We start from the raw sequence: 15,589 nt of genomic DNA, 5'->3' as shown, positions 1-15,589 counted from the left end.
AAGAAGTACTCTTACATTTTCTGACTTGGTATTCGCACTGCAACAACTTGATTAACGACACCATGACTTTCTACATGATTGGTATTGAGGTGAAGGTATGTATAGTCCTGAGTTATATTGAATGAAGTATTTCCTTCAAAGAGACCGTTCTAGCCAATAGGATCTACCAGAAAGTGGACGGTGTAAATGGCACCATGAACAAGCAAGGAAGACGATACATGGTGACCGCTAACTCACAGGTATTTAATACGTGGTATAGTAAACTCGTGGAGTTATATAGTGGCAAGATAGGGGGTCCAGCTATCTGGATACCAGTCGGTCGATGTGAATGGTTCGCTTATGGTGGTAACAAGATTGACCTGGAGAAGACGCTCGAGAAACGGACGAACGATCTCGTTGACCGCATTGTGATCACGCCCCTTTACAATCCCAAGATAGGAAGTGGTTATCCATGGCCTATACAAGGGGAGCAAAAATACTAAGAAGGGGTTGAGCTCCCTTGGCTAGAACTCGGGAATCTCTGATGGTGTGGTTAACCTCGTGAGCGACGGCTGATCGGTTGTTTGCAGTGTGGCATCGTTACCAAAATCTTTTTGTCTTTGACGGCTCGCATGGTCTGACTTCTTGATTTTATTTGCAGTATTAATTTGAAGTATTACTTTGAAGCTTCCTATCTAGATTTCATGTAGAAATCTGTGTCCACCTTGTACCTTGAGAGCAACTTCCAACATCATCAACTGTTTCACGTGAGTATGAAGAGACGTAAACGGAGACTTTGAGCATCCCTGTGTTAGAATTCAAGCTTTGGAGTCAGTTACAGACGAGATAGTAAGCTACACGTAGTCCATGGGTACCTTACCCAAGCATATATCATGAAGACGCTTTACCCCAAGCATATATGGAGTAGGAATAGGAGTAGGTAATAGCCTGGTCAGAGAGCTCACAATATCGCTAGCTTGGAAGGCTTGAAACGTGATTCGGATTGACTGCTTCACTAAGGAATTGGTATACTACCGGAAACTGAGACGGTGTTGAGCGTTGAGGACGGATACCCCCTGGGAATCGCAGCCTGTAAGCCCGATTATAAGTGGGTAGCAACACATGTTTACCAAGACTTGAATCATGGCTCAAGAATAATTCACATATAGGATAGTTTATATGTGTTATCCTTAGCAAAGAGGCCCCTTTAGAGCCCAATGTTCAAGCTTTCTGAATGAACACATGGCGATCTCTGTTAAGTGAATGAAAACTTCACTCTGTCCAAACAATGATTTTATTGAGCAAGCAAAGCCATTGAAGAGAAAGCACCAATAACATAGCCAAGGGCTCCAAGCCATAAAACCTCTCACACCCTGACTGCTGCCTCAGACTCTCCCTCAATACCACTGCGGCCTAGACCTCTCAACCACCCCCATTTTTATACTACCCCCAGTGCCCTCACAAATGCCTCAATTCAACCCAAACATATCCGTCCAAAAGCCCACCCCATCAAAAATGACCCCAGCCACCATCCCAAAAAACGACGAGTTCACAATCGGCTGGATCTGCATGCGTCAACTCGAGCTCGTCGCAGCTCGCGAGATGTTCAACGAGGTCTACGGAAAGTCGCCCAGGACAAGAGTTCCCCATGACGAAAACTCCTACGAACTAGGCCAAATTGGACGGAATAAGGTTGTGATGGCGTACGCTCCAAACAGAGACCCGAGCATGGATACAGCGAGGCGTATATCCGCGCAGATGAAGGCTACCTTTCCTTCGATACGTATGGGCGTGATGGTTACAATTGGGAGTGGGATTCCGACAGCGAGTGAAGATATCAGGCTGGGTGATGTTGTTGTTGGGACGCCGGATCGGAACTTTAATGGGTTGATTGGGTTTCGTCAGTTGAATGTCCAAGAAGATAAGAATAGGGCTGAGCTGACTGATACACCTGCATTCAAGGATTACCCCCGGCTCTTGGTCTCCGCTGCCCGTGCCCTAGGGGCAGATCGTAGCCTAGGCGTTCAGGGCAAGATCCCCTTTTACATGAATCAGGCGTTCGAGTGGTACCCCGATAAGAAAGAGACGTACAAGTACCCTGGCGTCTCGAATGACAAGTACTTCTCCGCAAACGACACACACGCAGACAATGATACCAAGCACTGCGGCAATTGTGATCAGGAGAAAGTTATCCCGCGCAAGGCTAGAGAAAGTACAGACCCCGTCGCCCACCGCGGCACAATCGCATCCGCCGACAGAGCTGTGTCGGATGTTGGCGTGCGCGACTTCCTGCAGATGCGATTCGGCGCCAAGGGGATCCAGGTGGGTGCTGCAGGGCTGGGAAACGATTTTCCGACGCTTGTTATACTTGGAGTTGCGGATTATGCAGACTCTCATAGTAACGGGAGTTGGAAGTGTTATGCGGCGTTGACTGCGGCGGCGTACGCGAAAGAGTTGTTGGCGAATGTGACGAGTCTACCAACGGGGAGAGTTTTGTGTTAGGGCTATATTGGCTGTCGTATTAGTGCTTGCTTGTTGTTTCTTATGACGAGATTATGAATAGCACTTGTTCTATTCCTTTCTCTTTCTTTCCTTTTTCCATCCCATATCATGTATTCTACATTCATAGATGGCCTGGTAGTACCATTGTCATTCCATGCTATGACAGTTTCTACAAACCGGGTCAAAGTACATTCAGACACAGCGTATATGGGGCTAAGTGTAGATTTTCCAGTGGCTCCAAGTTCCAGAATGTTATTGGGAACGAATACAAGAATTCAGAGCCAGCTGGAACAAAGGGGCCTAAGTTTTCCCAGTCACTGCTATTCATGTGCTGTTTGACTGCCCCCGGAAAACTGGTAACATCTCGCGTTCGTACCCTATCATCCCTTCCAGCCCAGAGTCGAGATTCCGATGTACCCAGGACGTGGAGTCGTGTGGAATGCGGCCCTGCATACATGAGTCAGCGCGGGGTAGGTATCTTGTAGGTAGGTAGGCTGACCATCCTGAAATTCAATCGTTATGAGCATGGATTCCAGTCCGTTTGTTGACTAGGTATGTATCCCACCCATGGCAAAAGGGATAAACACCATTTACGCACATCACCTGCATAATCTAGTCCATCCCATAAAAAAATGAGCTTCCTAGCACTCCCACCAGATATCCGCTTCCGGATCTACCCTCTCCTTCTAGATCCGAACACCTACAGCTCCAGCTACAAGCACCTCAATCGGCGCGCAAAGGAAGCTTACGACAATTCAAGTCTTCCCAGCGCAATGCTCCCACGCTTCCACGTCACGCGAAAAACGCCATCGATCCTCCTCTTAAACAAGCTGATCACAGCAGAGGCGCTCCCAGTTTTATACAGCAAAGAGATGACTCTATACGCTACGCCGAGTACATATTTTGTCTTTCGTCAGATGGATATAGCAGAGTTTATCTGTGAGACGCTTCTTGAGAGGATGCGATTCGTTGTGTTGCGGCTAAAGCATCCGGAGAACTTATTTGTGTTTTCGTTATTGGACATTTGGGGGCGGGACTGTCTGTTGGAACGATTGGTCGTGTTCTTGCCGAAGAGAGAGGTTAGGGATGAGTATGGGATTGATTGGGATATTGTTGAGAGTCGGGTGTGTATAATGTGGTCTCGTTTGTTCGAGAGATGAAGCTAATGATTTGATACAGCTATGGATGTTTGCGGATGTGGTGGGTATAGATTTTCAGATGCGGGAGGTTGATAATCCGCTCGAGGATGGTAAATAGATAGAGTCACGGTTGCTTAGTGCAAGGATATACTATGCTTCAAGGCTCTACAGACATAGTATGCCAACGTCTCTAATTGGCTCTAGTAATGGCCATCGTGAGAATGAAATCAGTCTCCGAGAGCAACAAGGGTTTGCAGCTCAACAGACGCCACGGTAAGAAGAAATAGGCAGGAGGAGAACATTAATCCGGGGTGTAAGGGGTGCAGGGGAAAAAAATTGAGGGGGTTCTCAAGCCAGCCGGGCGACTAGGGCTCCAGACATCTTGTCTCTTGGGACCAGAGCCAGCCGATTCCACTCGTCGGTGTCAAGGTACATATGCAGGTAACCAGATTATCCGCACCTTTCACGGGCAATGTACAGCTAGTCTAGATGCAAACATCTCGAGTCGAGGCGAGCCACAGCGCATCAAGGAAACATGCAGGCATAGCATCCCGCCGACCTCCGAGACCCATGCAGCAGTGCGTTCCCGATGCTGCGCAGCCCCGGCATTGCGTAGTGTTGCCTCCCGGGTGTGTGCACTCCTAACGGTAAAGGCCATGGGGTCCACGGTGTGACAGTGGTTTGTATGTTCCAATCTCCCTACTGACTACCGATGCCCTGCACCATCCCGCGCTGCATCCATCAATGGCTCGGTATTTTCATTATGGCTACGCGCCGAATACTCTTTCCAACTACTCTACCCCTCCAGCCGGTCAGAGCATTGTCCATATATTAGATTGCCCGCTCGCCGAGGTGGTAACACCAATCCACAACCATCGCCGCGGGCGAAAGACACTTTACGGGCCATAAAGACCTTGACGTTGTTTTGCTGGTGGAACAGAGAGGTTGGGGCAGTGCGGTATCTAGGGTTGATAACTTGATCAGTCAATTACGCCGGTGTTTGACTTTGTCTCGAGGAGAACGAATTTTCGGCAAGGAGATAGCCCATCCATCCGGCCCAACAAAACGCACCTATACTGGGACCGGAATTTTCTCGGCTGTTTTACCAGGAATGGAGCCAAAATCGGCAAGATCAGTGGGGCTCGGACTCGGACCGTACCAATTCTTGCATGTTTGAGGGTGAGATAGTCTGTAAGATCAACCCCTGGAAGAGCGAAAAGATGTCGATGGTTGGTGCCAAACTTGATACGGCCTCGGATGAATCCGTGAAGGCTAAGGTTTGAGTAATGTACGAGGTAGGTGGAGATGTACGTTTGAAAATTGGACTGATCAACAACCCATCTATCTACCATCAATTCCAAACTACCGAAACCAAAAGACGAGAAAAGAGTTCAAAGCATAAAGTTCATTACTCGCGATATCAATACAGGCATTGCCACTGAGACAGTTTATTATAGGATGTATAGTGTATCCCAGAAAATATCCAAAGAAAAAATAATGAATGCAGACCCGGACCCAGACCCATGAGAGGGAGGCGTAGATCAGACATGCATAATGAAAATGAAGATGAAAGAGAAATGTACATGGAGCACAAGCACGCAAGCCTAGCCTTTTCCCATTCCGTTCCAACTCATTACCAATCGTCAACCGTCAGATTATGGTTTTACATTTCCCATTACCATTACCGTTTCCATCCGTGCATGCATGTTGCAGGTGTCGAGCAGATTGAGTCGAGTCGACCGCTTAGACAGCAACGGCAACGGCAACAGCGGCAAGGGCACCGCCGACGAGGGAGAAGCCCTGCTTGGAAGCAGCGCCGGTGAACTCGGGGGGAGAGGGGGAGTTGGTGGGCGAGCTGGTGGGGGTGCTGGAGCCGGTAGGCTCAGAGTCAGTTGGGGTAGGGATGACCGGGGTGGAGGAGGTCGAGGTAGGAGTGTCGGTCTCAGTCTCAGTAGCGGTAGCGGTGCTAGAGGAGGTAGTGGTCGAGTCGTCGTCACCACCCTCCTCAACATCAGCGTAGGCATCGACACCGCGCTGGATAGCGTTGGTGATACCGGCCGAGAGCTCGGCGGCGATCTCGGCGAGGGCCTCGGGGACCTTGGACGAGAGAGCCTCGGCGAGGTTGGCCGCGGCCTCGTACTGCTGGTTGAGCGAGGTCTTGACGTGGCCGCCGGAGCCAGCTTCAACGAACTGATCCTTCTTGTCGATGATCTTGGTGATGACGCCGTCGACTTGGTCGGTTAGGTCCTGGACGGGGCCGGTGAGGGCAAGGGCGTCAGCGTTGGAGAGGTCTGGGCCGCTGCTGACCTGCTCGACGGCGTCGTTGATGGTGCTGACGAGGGTGTCGGAGGCGTCCTGGACGGAGGAGGGGTCACCGCCGGAGTAGGAGTCGACAGCCGAGTCGAGCGCAGAGACCTGCTCGGAGATGGTGTCGATGATGTCGGCGGGGGAGGACTGGCGCTTGGCCGGGGTGGCCAGGGCAGTGGTGGCCAGAGCCAGGGTGAACAAGCCGGTGAACTTCATGGTGCCGGTGGTGGGTATTAGATTATTGAATAAGATATAGAGTTGTGAGAGCCTGGGGTGTAAACGAGTGCCCGGGACCGAAGCTGAGTAACGAAGGACCTGATCGAGTTGACTGCTGAGAGGACAAAGACAGAGGGAGTGAGCGGGCCCTATATATATCCCGGAAACGGGGGTGCAGCAGGGCAGGAAAGCAGGAAAACAGCTCACATGCGCGCACGAGCCGAGGCGAGACGAATCAGGGGGAGACAATGAAAGAATGGAACAGTTATTCTTAGCAATATTGGATCAAGAATTAGCGCTATTGCGATCAAGGTCGAAGTGTCCCCGGCCTTGCCAGCTCCAGAGCGTCCGAGAGGTGGAAGTGCCTCAGCAACGACCGGAGATCGCCATCGATGCTTGTCAGACAGGAGATTGGCCAATTCTGGATTGATTGGTTTCAAGACGCCATTTCTTGGGCTCGACCGAGGGCGCCGACGGTGTCACAGAGCAGATGCACAGCGACCAGCGTGTAACCTCTCGGGGGGTTGGATGAGCCCTCTGGCAGGGCAGTCTGACTGTGGTGATGAGCAAATCGAAATTGAGTCTTCCAATGGGTGTCCAGCCCTGGGCGATGGCGTCGTGTAGCGAATGCAACGCTAGTCTGGTCACTAACAAAGTCGGCCCGCCCCCGGATTCCCATTTGCTCCAGTTGCTTCTCTTGAAGCGATGCTGGTGCGCCACTGCGGATCCACCGCAGGGATTAGGGCCAGTGACTTGAGATTTAACTGAGACAACCCTGGGGAGTGGCGTCTGAGCGCGTCTGTGACTGGACCACCCCCCGCAATAACGACAAAGCCCTTTGAGGGGTCGGCGGCGACCAGCCCGCCGCTTCTAGCAATGGCCCCGGCTGGCCAGAGCTTTTCATTTACTCAACTTATTCCGGAGATATTTGTCCGTTATTAACTCGATTTTCGATGTGGTGGTTTACACTGGCCTGAGCAGAAGGTCCATTCCAGACTCTGTCTCGACTATACTCCGTACGGATCCCTCGGAACACACTCTATGTTTGTTTTGGTCAATCCGAGTCGATCTGTACCTGGCAGGAAATGATCAACCATGGCCGACAAGGAGTGTTCGTCGCACCCCAGTCAACGGTCCTGTATAGAGTGCCAAGACGCGAATTCCGCCAATTTTTGGTGGAGTGGCGACATCAAGCGCAGCCCACCGGCGCTCCAGGACCAGGATCATTCTTGGTCATGCAGAGGGCCAGTGACGTTTTCGGAGATGAGCTGCAAGGTTCTCCTTAATCGTACAGAGCTGGGCCTGGAACTGGACCTGGACCTGGACCTGACCCTGACCCTGACCCTGAACCTGAACCTGGGGATGGTGCCATTGCCACCCTCCCTTATCGCTATCGCAGAACAGATTAGATAGAGGCTCAATTTACGAGGAGTACAAAGTATAGTGTGCAGTCACAGTTGCAATGGAAATAAAGGTACAGAGTCCGGAGTCGCCAAGGTTAAGTGAGTTTTCTTGTGAGACAATTGGCCGGATCGAGTGTTTCTGACGTGGAGATCAGTGAGATCTATCATCTGGCCGTTCTGGATTTCTGGTAGCCCTAGCTCGCATCGACATCCTGGATGAGAAAAGAAAACCTGTATTGCTCAAAACTCAGGCGATTAAGAAATCCGGCCCGGCTGACTTCACATGGACTTCTGGCTTCAGAGCAGCATGTCATTATTGCACTACAGAGTAAGCCCAGAGTCCTCATCCTTGCGTGCCTACGCGGCCTCCTGCAACCCCGGATTGGCCGTGTCTCACGCCAACCACTCAGCCGTTTTAGGAATCCGTCGCGAGATTGGTCGCAGCGATTAAAGCTAAAAGGACCCTACTGGAGCTGTAATATCGGCGCAGTCACATGGCGGGCAGAACCGACTACCGATATATTCTCCTGCGCAATCTCACCTTGAACGGACCCTTTGCCTTTGTTAGCTATAACGAGCTAACTACAGCGAAAAGTTTGTGTCTGTCATACTAGCTGACTCTATCCTTGTTCGCCCCTGCGCAAGCCCTCGGGCTCGTCTTGTCTTTGGTCGGCCCTTGGGCCTGTCTGTGCCTGTGCCTGTCATCTTAAGCTGTATATTATTGCAACGGGTGTCTGTGCTGTGAACTCTAGTGTGCGATAAACTGGTCCGTCATGCAGCCAGTCGCGATCAAAACAACGGATTCTAACATCAGCCGGCCAGCCTCCAGCACGCGTGCGTCCGCGACGATGCATGCCATGGCTAGGATGTCGCACAGAGTAGGGTAGGTCCTTCCATCTCGGCACAGTTCAGTTCTTTTGCGGCGCCTAGCGATCCGGACTCGGAATGATGTTTGTCTCCGTGTCCTATGCCTTGCCTAATGGTTTTGCATCAATGGTCTCGAATCTTAACACGCTCTGTCGAGCCACGTCATCGCTCTGTTTCTCTATGCTTAATTGTCCTGTTGGTTACCGGAGTATAAACAAGGCCAGCACGCTGCGGACGAAAATTCAACTCTATCATGGTGACTCTGCGTCTATGCTGTCCATCCCGACTCACGGCCACTAGCTATTCCATTCATTGGTGGTGAGACGAGGTCGCCCGCTTAAGAATGAAGCTTCCCTCCTTCATGCACTCAGGTCACCAATACTGTTAACAGTCTATCTAATCGTCAGGCTCTACCCTTCCCGCACCTACCACATACGAAGCAGCAAGCACCGTTTCCCCGATGCGAAAGTCCGAGGCTATGTTTCTTCCCGCTGGAGGTTCCGATCGTGTCCAGAAAAAAAGAAATTGAGCCAATGATATTGAATGAGCGGCTGGAGCATACCTCGACCATGGCCGTTGTGTTCACAGTGCTCATCCCCCGATCTAGATTGATATCGCGGCACGTCAACCGCAGTCGCTACGATCGTGCTACTCTACTCTACCCACCTGCCTGCATATATCTTCTGGCTGTTAGATTTCAGATTTCAACGTGGCTCCGGATAGTCGCTTGCGCTGAGCGAGAGCGAAGACGAAGATAGATACTAGACGTGTCTTGGATTTTGAGTTTCGGCGCGTATGCTTTTGAGGCGGATAACAGTGGACCATCAAGGCAGAGGAATAGAATGAAATCCGGAGCAGGCCTGCCTCTACGGTAGGTTTTGCAGCTCCTAAAGTGCGGATGTAACGTCTGCATTGAAGTTTTGTGCAAAGAGTGCGTGCCGCAGCTTCCTACTCTCCCCGTGGGCAGATCTCAGCAAATGTGTTTCTTTATGTGGAGGCATTTTATTGAACAAGGGAGTGGTAGGCTCTGTGGCCTTAGTGGTGGTGGGCGCACGCGTATCGCTTCGCCAGTGTACTCTGTAGATTTACCGGGGACACGTCCAGTTAAAATCGAAGGTACTTCAGTGAGCAATCGCCTCTTTGTGCCTGGGCCCCAAAATAACTGCGATTGCTACAGCGGGCGTCTAAAGGTTTTAAAGCTTCTAGTGGCTCTGCCGAACGGATCTGGGATAGGGTATTGATTATTCGAAACTGACAGTCGTCCATCCGTAGGCACAAGTTATAGCCTGCAAGGCGCATACGATGACGCCCACTCAAACTCATCGTAGATTTCATCCATAAAGCTGTTGAGCTCCCGGGCGCTTCGGTTTGGTTTCCCTTTTAGGTTCATGGGATCGTCTTGTCTGGCCTGGCGTCTCAAGGCTTCCTTGGTGCTACTGTGTTGCTTAACAAATAAAATACAAAGCCTATCTTGTTTGAGATCCTGCATGGATGGTGTCAAGTGACTCTGAGTATCCTGAACCTGTCTCGGTGTGATAAGTTTCTCTCCTCGTCGGCGGATTAGCGTAGTGAATATATATTTTATCAACACCGAAGAATGTCTTTTGCCCACGTCTTCCAAAAGCTGCTTTAGAGAGTCGGACAGACAGGCCTTTACCGTACCTCAAAGGCCTACGCAGCACAGCTCGTTGTTAGAGCTAGATCCATACTTGTACTTCTTCAAAGGGTGGGCAATAATGTTTGTAGGACAGTAGGAAGCCGTGACTGCGACTCAGTGATTCAGATCTACTCTACGTATGAAGTCAACAAGAGATGGAAAGAAGGAAAAAAAAAAAAAATAGCCATTCAACTCCCCAACGCCAACACATAATAATAAAAAAAGGTGACCATCTAAGCATTAAGAAACAATCAACCTCCCCCTAACCCCTCCCACCTCCCGGCCTCCCTAAAACCCTCAACACCAGCCTTAATCTGCCTCATAGAATCGCCCCCACAGAGATCCGCCGCATCCTCCAGAGCCAAATAGTCGGGCTGCTCATCCCATCTTTCACAGCCAGGAATGGTATATCTTCGACGACCGCGATCTCGGTACGCCATCGCCAAGAGAGCATTGAGCTTATGCAGTGTATGTTTTCTTCGACGCCGTAGACTTTTTCTACTTTCGAATCTAGTCTGAGTCTGAGACAGACGGGGCAGTGAGAGCTCGCGCATGACTGAAATTCAAATCCAGATCCGGATCCAGATCCGGATCCAGATGAAGATGGGTTCTCATTTCGGTAGGTCTTGTGCACGATTTCGAGAGCGTTTAGCATAATCTTCCATGTCTGCGTCTGCCATACGTCTAGGTACTGAGATAGGTCTAGGCCGCATATGGGCTCCGCGATGACCTGGAGGCAAAGGAGCCACTCGCCTGCGGTGAACGAGAGGAAGGGCTGTGTGCTGTATCCGACGACTATATTGTAGGCCTCTAGGCTCTTGTTTCGGAGCGAGGCGGCGAGGTCCGCGATGAGCCTACTGCGGAGTTTCACGGCTGTTGCTGATTTTGGGATCCGCAGGAATGCGGAGAGGATGTAGGGTGTTTCCTGGTCTGTGGATTCGTAGCCCATCTTGAGTGGCGGGTATGTGCTAGGTAAGTAGATGCTGGATGGGTGTCTGGCGGATGCTAATAATCTAGACTGAGGCGAAGGTCTGGGTTATCGGACACCGATTTTCAATAGCACCAACAAGTCCAGATTTAGATAGTCGAGATGAACCTGGGCTGTTCTCGACCGAGCTGGTTGAGCAGCGAAGACTTGGTTCTTCGTCTGCTGATAGCTGCTGGGGGTACTAGACCTTATACACTGTCCCGGCGCTGGTAGACAATCAATGGCTTTCCGGGGGCTTTGTATCTCTTTGTCCTTCTTCAGGTTGACTCAATGTCTCAGTGAGCTCTTTCAGCATGGAGTGTATGTTTTGCTTAAGGCCTTTGTTGTATAAGCAATGTCCTTCATGTCCAAGTCGCACTATGATCAACGGAAATCTGATATTTGAGACGTCGCAAGGGTGATTGATTCCTGTGTCTTTTGAGTGCTAAGGGAAAGGACAAAACCTTTGTATTCCTGCTTTGTAGATTTGCAAGTGTAGTACCTTGACATTAGTGTGAAACAAGGCAATAGGGTCTCATTAGCAGCGGATAGGAAAGTTGCCTTTCAGGTTGATCTATCTCGCATTGGAGCTCTATAACCATTCAAGTGTTTACATTCACATTACATAACAGGCATTGGCGCATGTTTGTGCTCGAGCAATATTACAATCGAACTTAGGGGCACAACGGCAAGTCAGACAGTGGCCTCAAACAATAAAACACTATTGAGGAAGCGCTTGGCTAGTAAGGTCATTGCAATGGAATCTACAAAATCTATCATATCCACCGCGTACTCCTAGTATTTTGTCCCAACGCAAACCTCTTGGCCAACCTCATTTGAAGACTTGTACATCTCACCCAACAACCGCGTTCCAAGCCCTCCCCCTCCACCCCCTCTTCCATTTCCCCTTCCCAGTAACATCCTCCCCCTCATCAAAAGCCCTCTCCCTCCTCCCCGTCCAAATATCCATCTCAGCCAACCCCACAATCTTCGTCCGATGCCAAACCTTCCACCCGCCCACAAAGATCGCGAACACTGGTAAAAGGATATAATTAATCACAAAGTCGTCCGCGCTAAACGGGTTTAAGAAGGCCGTATACCCTTGGAAAAAGGTGAGGAAAATGCACAGGGCTAGGCTGAAGTATGTTCCCCAGGGGTAGAATGCTGCGCGGAAGGGGAGAGAGGAAGGGGATTGGCCTTGGGCTGTCAGGGCGAGGCGAAAGCGGATGTGTGCGATGCAGATTGTGCTCCAGACGAGGAAGGTTGCCACTATGTCGATCGCGTTAGCGTACGGTCTCTAGATAGATAGGAGGGGTGCGATGGGAATGGTGGATTGGAAAATACATACCCCCCGAAAGCGTAATCAGCGCATTGTAGACCTTCCCCGCGCTTTCACCCAACGTCAAAAATACAATACAGGTGAAGATATTCGAGAAGAGAATAGCGGGCCAGGGAACACCAGCTGCATTCGTTCTCCCAAGGAACTTGGGCGCTTTCCCTGTCCGCGCCATGAACAAGATCGTTCTCGACGACACGTACAGCGACCCGATACCTGCGGAGATGACGCTGACAACGATGAGAGCGTTGATAAGGTGCGCGGCAGGCTGAATCCCGGCGTTGGAGAGCGCGATTGTCAAGGGGGAGTTTGCGCCGTACGAGGAGGAGTTTAGGAGTTGCGGTTCGGTGTAGGGCATTAGGATGCCGATGAAGAACATTGTTCCTAGTACCAGGTCAGGATGGGATACCATAGCATAGCGGTATGATTAGAGGGGGCAGGATGTACCAATATAAAAGACGAGAATGCGCCAGAAGACCTGCTTGATGGCGCGTGGTACGGCTTTTTGGGGATTGCTTGATTCTCCGGCTGTGATACCGACCCTGTATTTTTTAAGGGATTACAGTTCATGAGTGAGGAGGGACAGGTCGAACATACATTTCAGTCCTCGCATACAACGTCCCAGCAACAACAAAGGTCCTGGCGACGCCATTGATACTATCCGCAAAAGCCCCGGGATTATGCCAATACTTGAAGCCAATAGCCTCGCCCCCGATTCCACCGGTGCTGATACAGATGGCAAGAATAAAGAATACAATGAGAGCGAGGACTTTGATTCTGTGTTTGTCAGTTCGACCTTTGGCTTTTGGTGAGATGCGAGACCTACAACGACAACCAAAACTCCATCTCGCCGTACTCCCTAACACCGAAGTTCGCCAGCCCCAGAAACAGGAACCAGAAAATTAATATCCAGGCCCATTGAGGCACCGCGTCCGTCCAGTACATTATGACTAGCGAGACGGCGTTGTATTCGTTTGCTAGGACCTGGTTGGTTGATTATCGTCAACACCCACACATTGAACGGGATTCCACCAAGCAGTTATGTATGTACTGGCGAGAGGAGTGGAACATACAGTAATCCAAAGCCACCAATACGCCCATCCGAGCCCAAAAGCAAGAGAATCGTCGACAAAGCGCTGCGCGTATTCCGTGAAGGAACCGGTGACGGGGATCGCCGTCGCCATCTCGCCTAGGGCTTGCCTGTGCCATGTTAGCATGAATGTCGCGTATATGCAACGAGCCTCACATACATAACAAAATAGACAATAATTCCGACAAGTGAGAATGAGATCAACACGCCCCCAGGCCCGCCCTCGCTAAACGCCTTTCCTGACCCGACGAGCAGACCAGGGCCGATAATTCCTTCGATATGTTAGAGATGATTGAATAGCTAAGTGACTGGAATTGAAAACATACCTCCGATCGCAATCATCTGCAAGTGCCGCGAATGCAGCTTGCGCTTGAGCGGCGCAGTCAAGGGGTCGTGGTTCCCATCGTGGGCATGATCGTCAGGCGAGGGCGACGACTCGTCGACCTCATTATTTGTGTGTGAGGTTTGGTCTTTCCAGAGCGCCATTCCGTGGTACTACGCTGAAAATAAGATATTTGTGGGAAATTGAGGTGAAAGGCATGATGGCGAGGTATGTCGTCTTGAGGTTTAGGGCGATTGCCTTGCTTTGCGTCGCGATGGCGTGCTTGAGGTGGGGGTAGATATTTCAACCCCCAGCCTATCATCCCACAAATTAGTCTGTTGTTCTAATCGGAGATCGATTCATTGCAACTATTTATGTGTCAGTCTTTTTGCCGAGATTTTATAGCCCCCCGGGATATCTCGATTGCTTCAAAACCTTTCCTTAGGCAGTTTTCTCTTTCCCCCTTTTTTCTCTGAGTATTTCCAGGAATTGGAGGCCTCAATTGAAGTGCAACTTTTTAAGCGACTGAAACTTCACAATGTCATACCATTCATCTGTGGAAGAAAAGGCAGGTTTACTATAAGGCACTCTAAGAACAAACGTGGGTTCTGGGCCATCGAACATGGAGAGATTCCCTCATACACCATTTTACTATTTGAACCGATCTGCTGGAGTTTGCCCAAAATTACTTGCATATTATAGGAGAGAGAGATACTATCTGGAAGCACTCTAAATAACAGAAAACAACTTGGATTTGTTCTCCCAGTATATAGGACATGCATCCGAGCATCCACACCACGTTGCTGCACCTCCCCATCAAACCGAACCAGAAACGCGCTTTCGTCGTACACGAATTCTGCGATCGGCGTTCCATGTTAGATAGAATATCAATCCCATTACCAGTATTGGGAAGTTACAAAAAGCAGCTGATTTCAGTTCCCTCCGCGTCCTCAACCCCTTCCAAGTCTGCGTCAATCTGCCTATTTAGCCCTCATCACAACCCCTCATCCCCTCTAGAACCTGTGCCCGAACTTCTCCCCACCAGATATCCTCCCCGGCTCTCTGCGCGCCAAGGTAGTCCGGCTTTGCAATCTGAATCCAGATGCCCCATGCTTCCGCGGTGGGCACGTACCCGATGGCAAGAGAGTACGCTTCGCTCCCGGCGCGGTTTGGGCTGCGAAGGAGTGTGCGCTTTCGCGGGTCCAGTGCGAGAGGGTGCCAGTTCTTATTGTGGGGAAGTGGGATAGGATGGCCGGGAGGGTTTCGTGCGCCAGGACCGGGAAGATCATGGTGATGGTGATGTGCGGATTAATGGACTTAGGGTTGGGTTAGATATCTCGAGAACGAAGTGTTGACGTGCAAAGTCTTTGGCAAACCAAGAAGATAGATTCTTGCCGGATACAATACAGCCGGAGTGACTGCTTTTACATTCTGGCTGGGATAATGAAGGTGTTTGGGACAAAGTGAGGGAGGGAAGTTGTATGATTGTACGATAATGCGGCTTTGTGGTTCACTCATCTCATTGTTCCTGATGTAGTGGTTGGCTTTAAAGCCTTGACTTCGAGTTGAATAGGGAACTTGTTTGACTATGGTGCTCCTTTTTATCTCAACAATAGACAAATTCAGGCGAGAAAGGGATAACGGCTTATTATCATCCAAGGCATGGGCTAATCCAGCACGCATGATAAACATTGAGAACAATATAGAAACTTAGAAACAATATATCAAATTGGCATCGCACCACTGACAGTAATCCAGACGTAGAGGAAGACAAATTTTAATCATTCTTGATATAAATAGTGGA

The 15,589-nt window shown here is 50.3% G+C and overlaps 5 protein-coding genes across 5 annotated transcripts; 2 read left to right on the top strand and 3 right to left on the bottom strand.

Annotated features, from left to right (window-relative positions):
* Nucleotides 1–1,494: 1,494 nt before the first annotated feature.
* BDV17DRAFT_300609 (nucleoside phosphorylase domain-containing protein) lies at nt 1,495–2,481 on the top strand (the record flags this gene model as incomplete). Its single annotated transcript, XM_073764095.1, has 1 exon — nt 1,495–2,481. The coding sequence occupies one exon, from the start codon at nt 1,495–1,497 to the stop codon at nt 2,479–2,481; it is 987 nt and encodes a 328-aa protein (XP_073619267.1).
* A 534-nt stretch (nt 2,482–3,015) lies between these two features.
* Nucleotides 3,016–3,787, top strand: BDV17DRAFT_196286 (uncharacterized protein). Its single transcript, XM_073755185.1, has 2 exons — nt 3,016–3,605; nt 3,661–3,787. The coding sequence occupies exons 1-2, from the start codon at nt 3,114–3,116 to the stop codon at nt 3,736–3,738; spliced, it is 570 nt and encodes a 189-aa protein (XP_073619266.1). The 5' UTR covers nt 3,016–3,113; the 3' UTR covers nt 3,739–3,787.
* Nucleotides 3,788–4,903: 1,116 nt separating this feature from the next.
* BDV17DRAFT_254436 (cell wall mannoprotein 1 family protein) lies at nt 4,904–6,658 on the bottom strand. Its single transcript, XM_073756774.1, has one exon. It carries the CDS (start codon nt 6,141–6,143, stop codon nt 5,364–5,366), a length of 780 nt encoding a protein of 259 aa, XP_073619265.1. The 5' UTR covers nt 6,144–6,658; the 3' UTR covers nt 4,904–5,363.
* A 3,731-nt stretch (nt 6,659–10,389) lies between these two features.
* On the bottom strand, nt 10,390–11,019 carry BDV17DRAFT_287950 (uncharacterized protein; the record flags this gene model as incomplete). The annotated part of the gene is made up of 1 exon (XM_073761274.1): nt 10,390–11,019. The coding sequence occupies one exon, from the start codon at nt 11,017–11,019 to the stop codon at nt 10,390–10,392; it is 630 nt and encodes a 209-aa protein (XP_073619264.1).
* An 871-nt stretch (nt 11,020–11,890) lies between these two features.
* BDV17DRAFT_300607 (amino acid permease) lies at nt 11,891–14,018 on the bottom strand (the record flags this gene model as incomplete). The annotated part of the gene is made up of 8 exons (XM_073764094.1): nt 13,790–14,018; nt 13,624–13,735; nt 13,447–13,573; nt 13,200–13,357; nt 12,971–13,150; nt 12,821–12,915; nt 12,386–12,757; nt 11,891–12,306 (listed from the first exon to the last, which is right to left on the bottom strand). Exons 1-8 carry the CDS (start codon nt 13,947–13,949, stop codon nt 11,891–11,893), a joined length of 1,620 nt encoding a protein of 539 aa, XP_073619263.1. The 5' UTR covers nt 13,950–14,018.
* Nucleotides 14,019–15,589: the final 1,571 nt, after the last annotated feature.

This window comes from Aspergillus undulatus, assembly GCF_047715775.1.
Source record: "Aspergillus undulatus strain CBS 261.88 unplaced genomic scaffold BDV17scaffold_6, whole genome shotgun sequence".
Classification (NCBI taxonomy): domain Eukaryota; kingdom Fungi; phylum Ascomycota; class Eurotiomycetes; order Eurotiales; family Aspergillaceae; genus Aspergillus; species Aspergillus undulatus.
The sequence above is the reverse complement of the archived record's forward strand: the minus strand, read 5'-3'. Positions and strand labels throughout refer to the sequence as shown.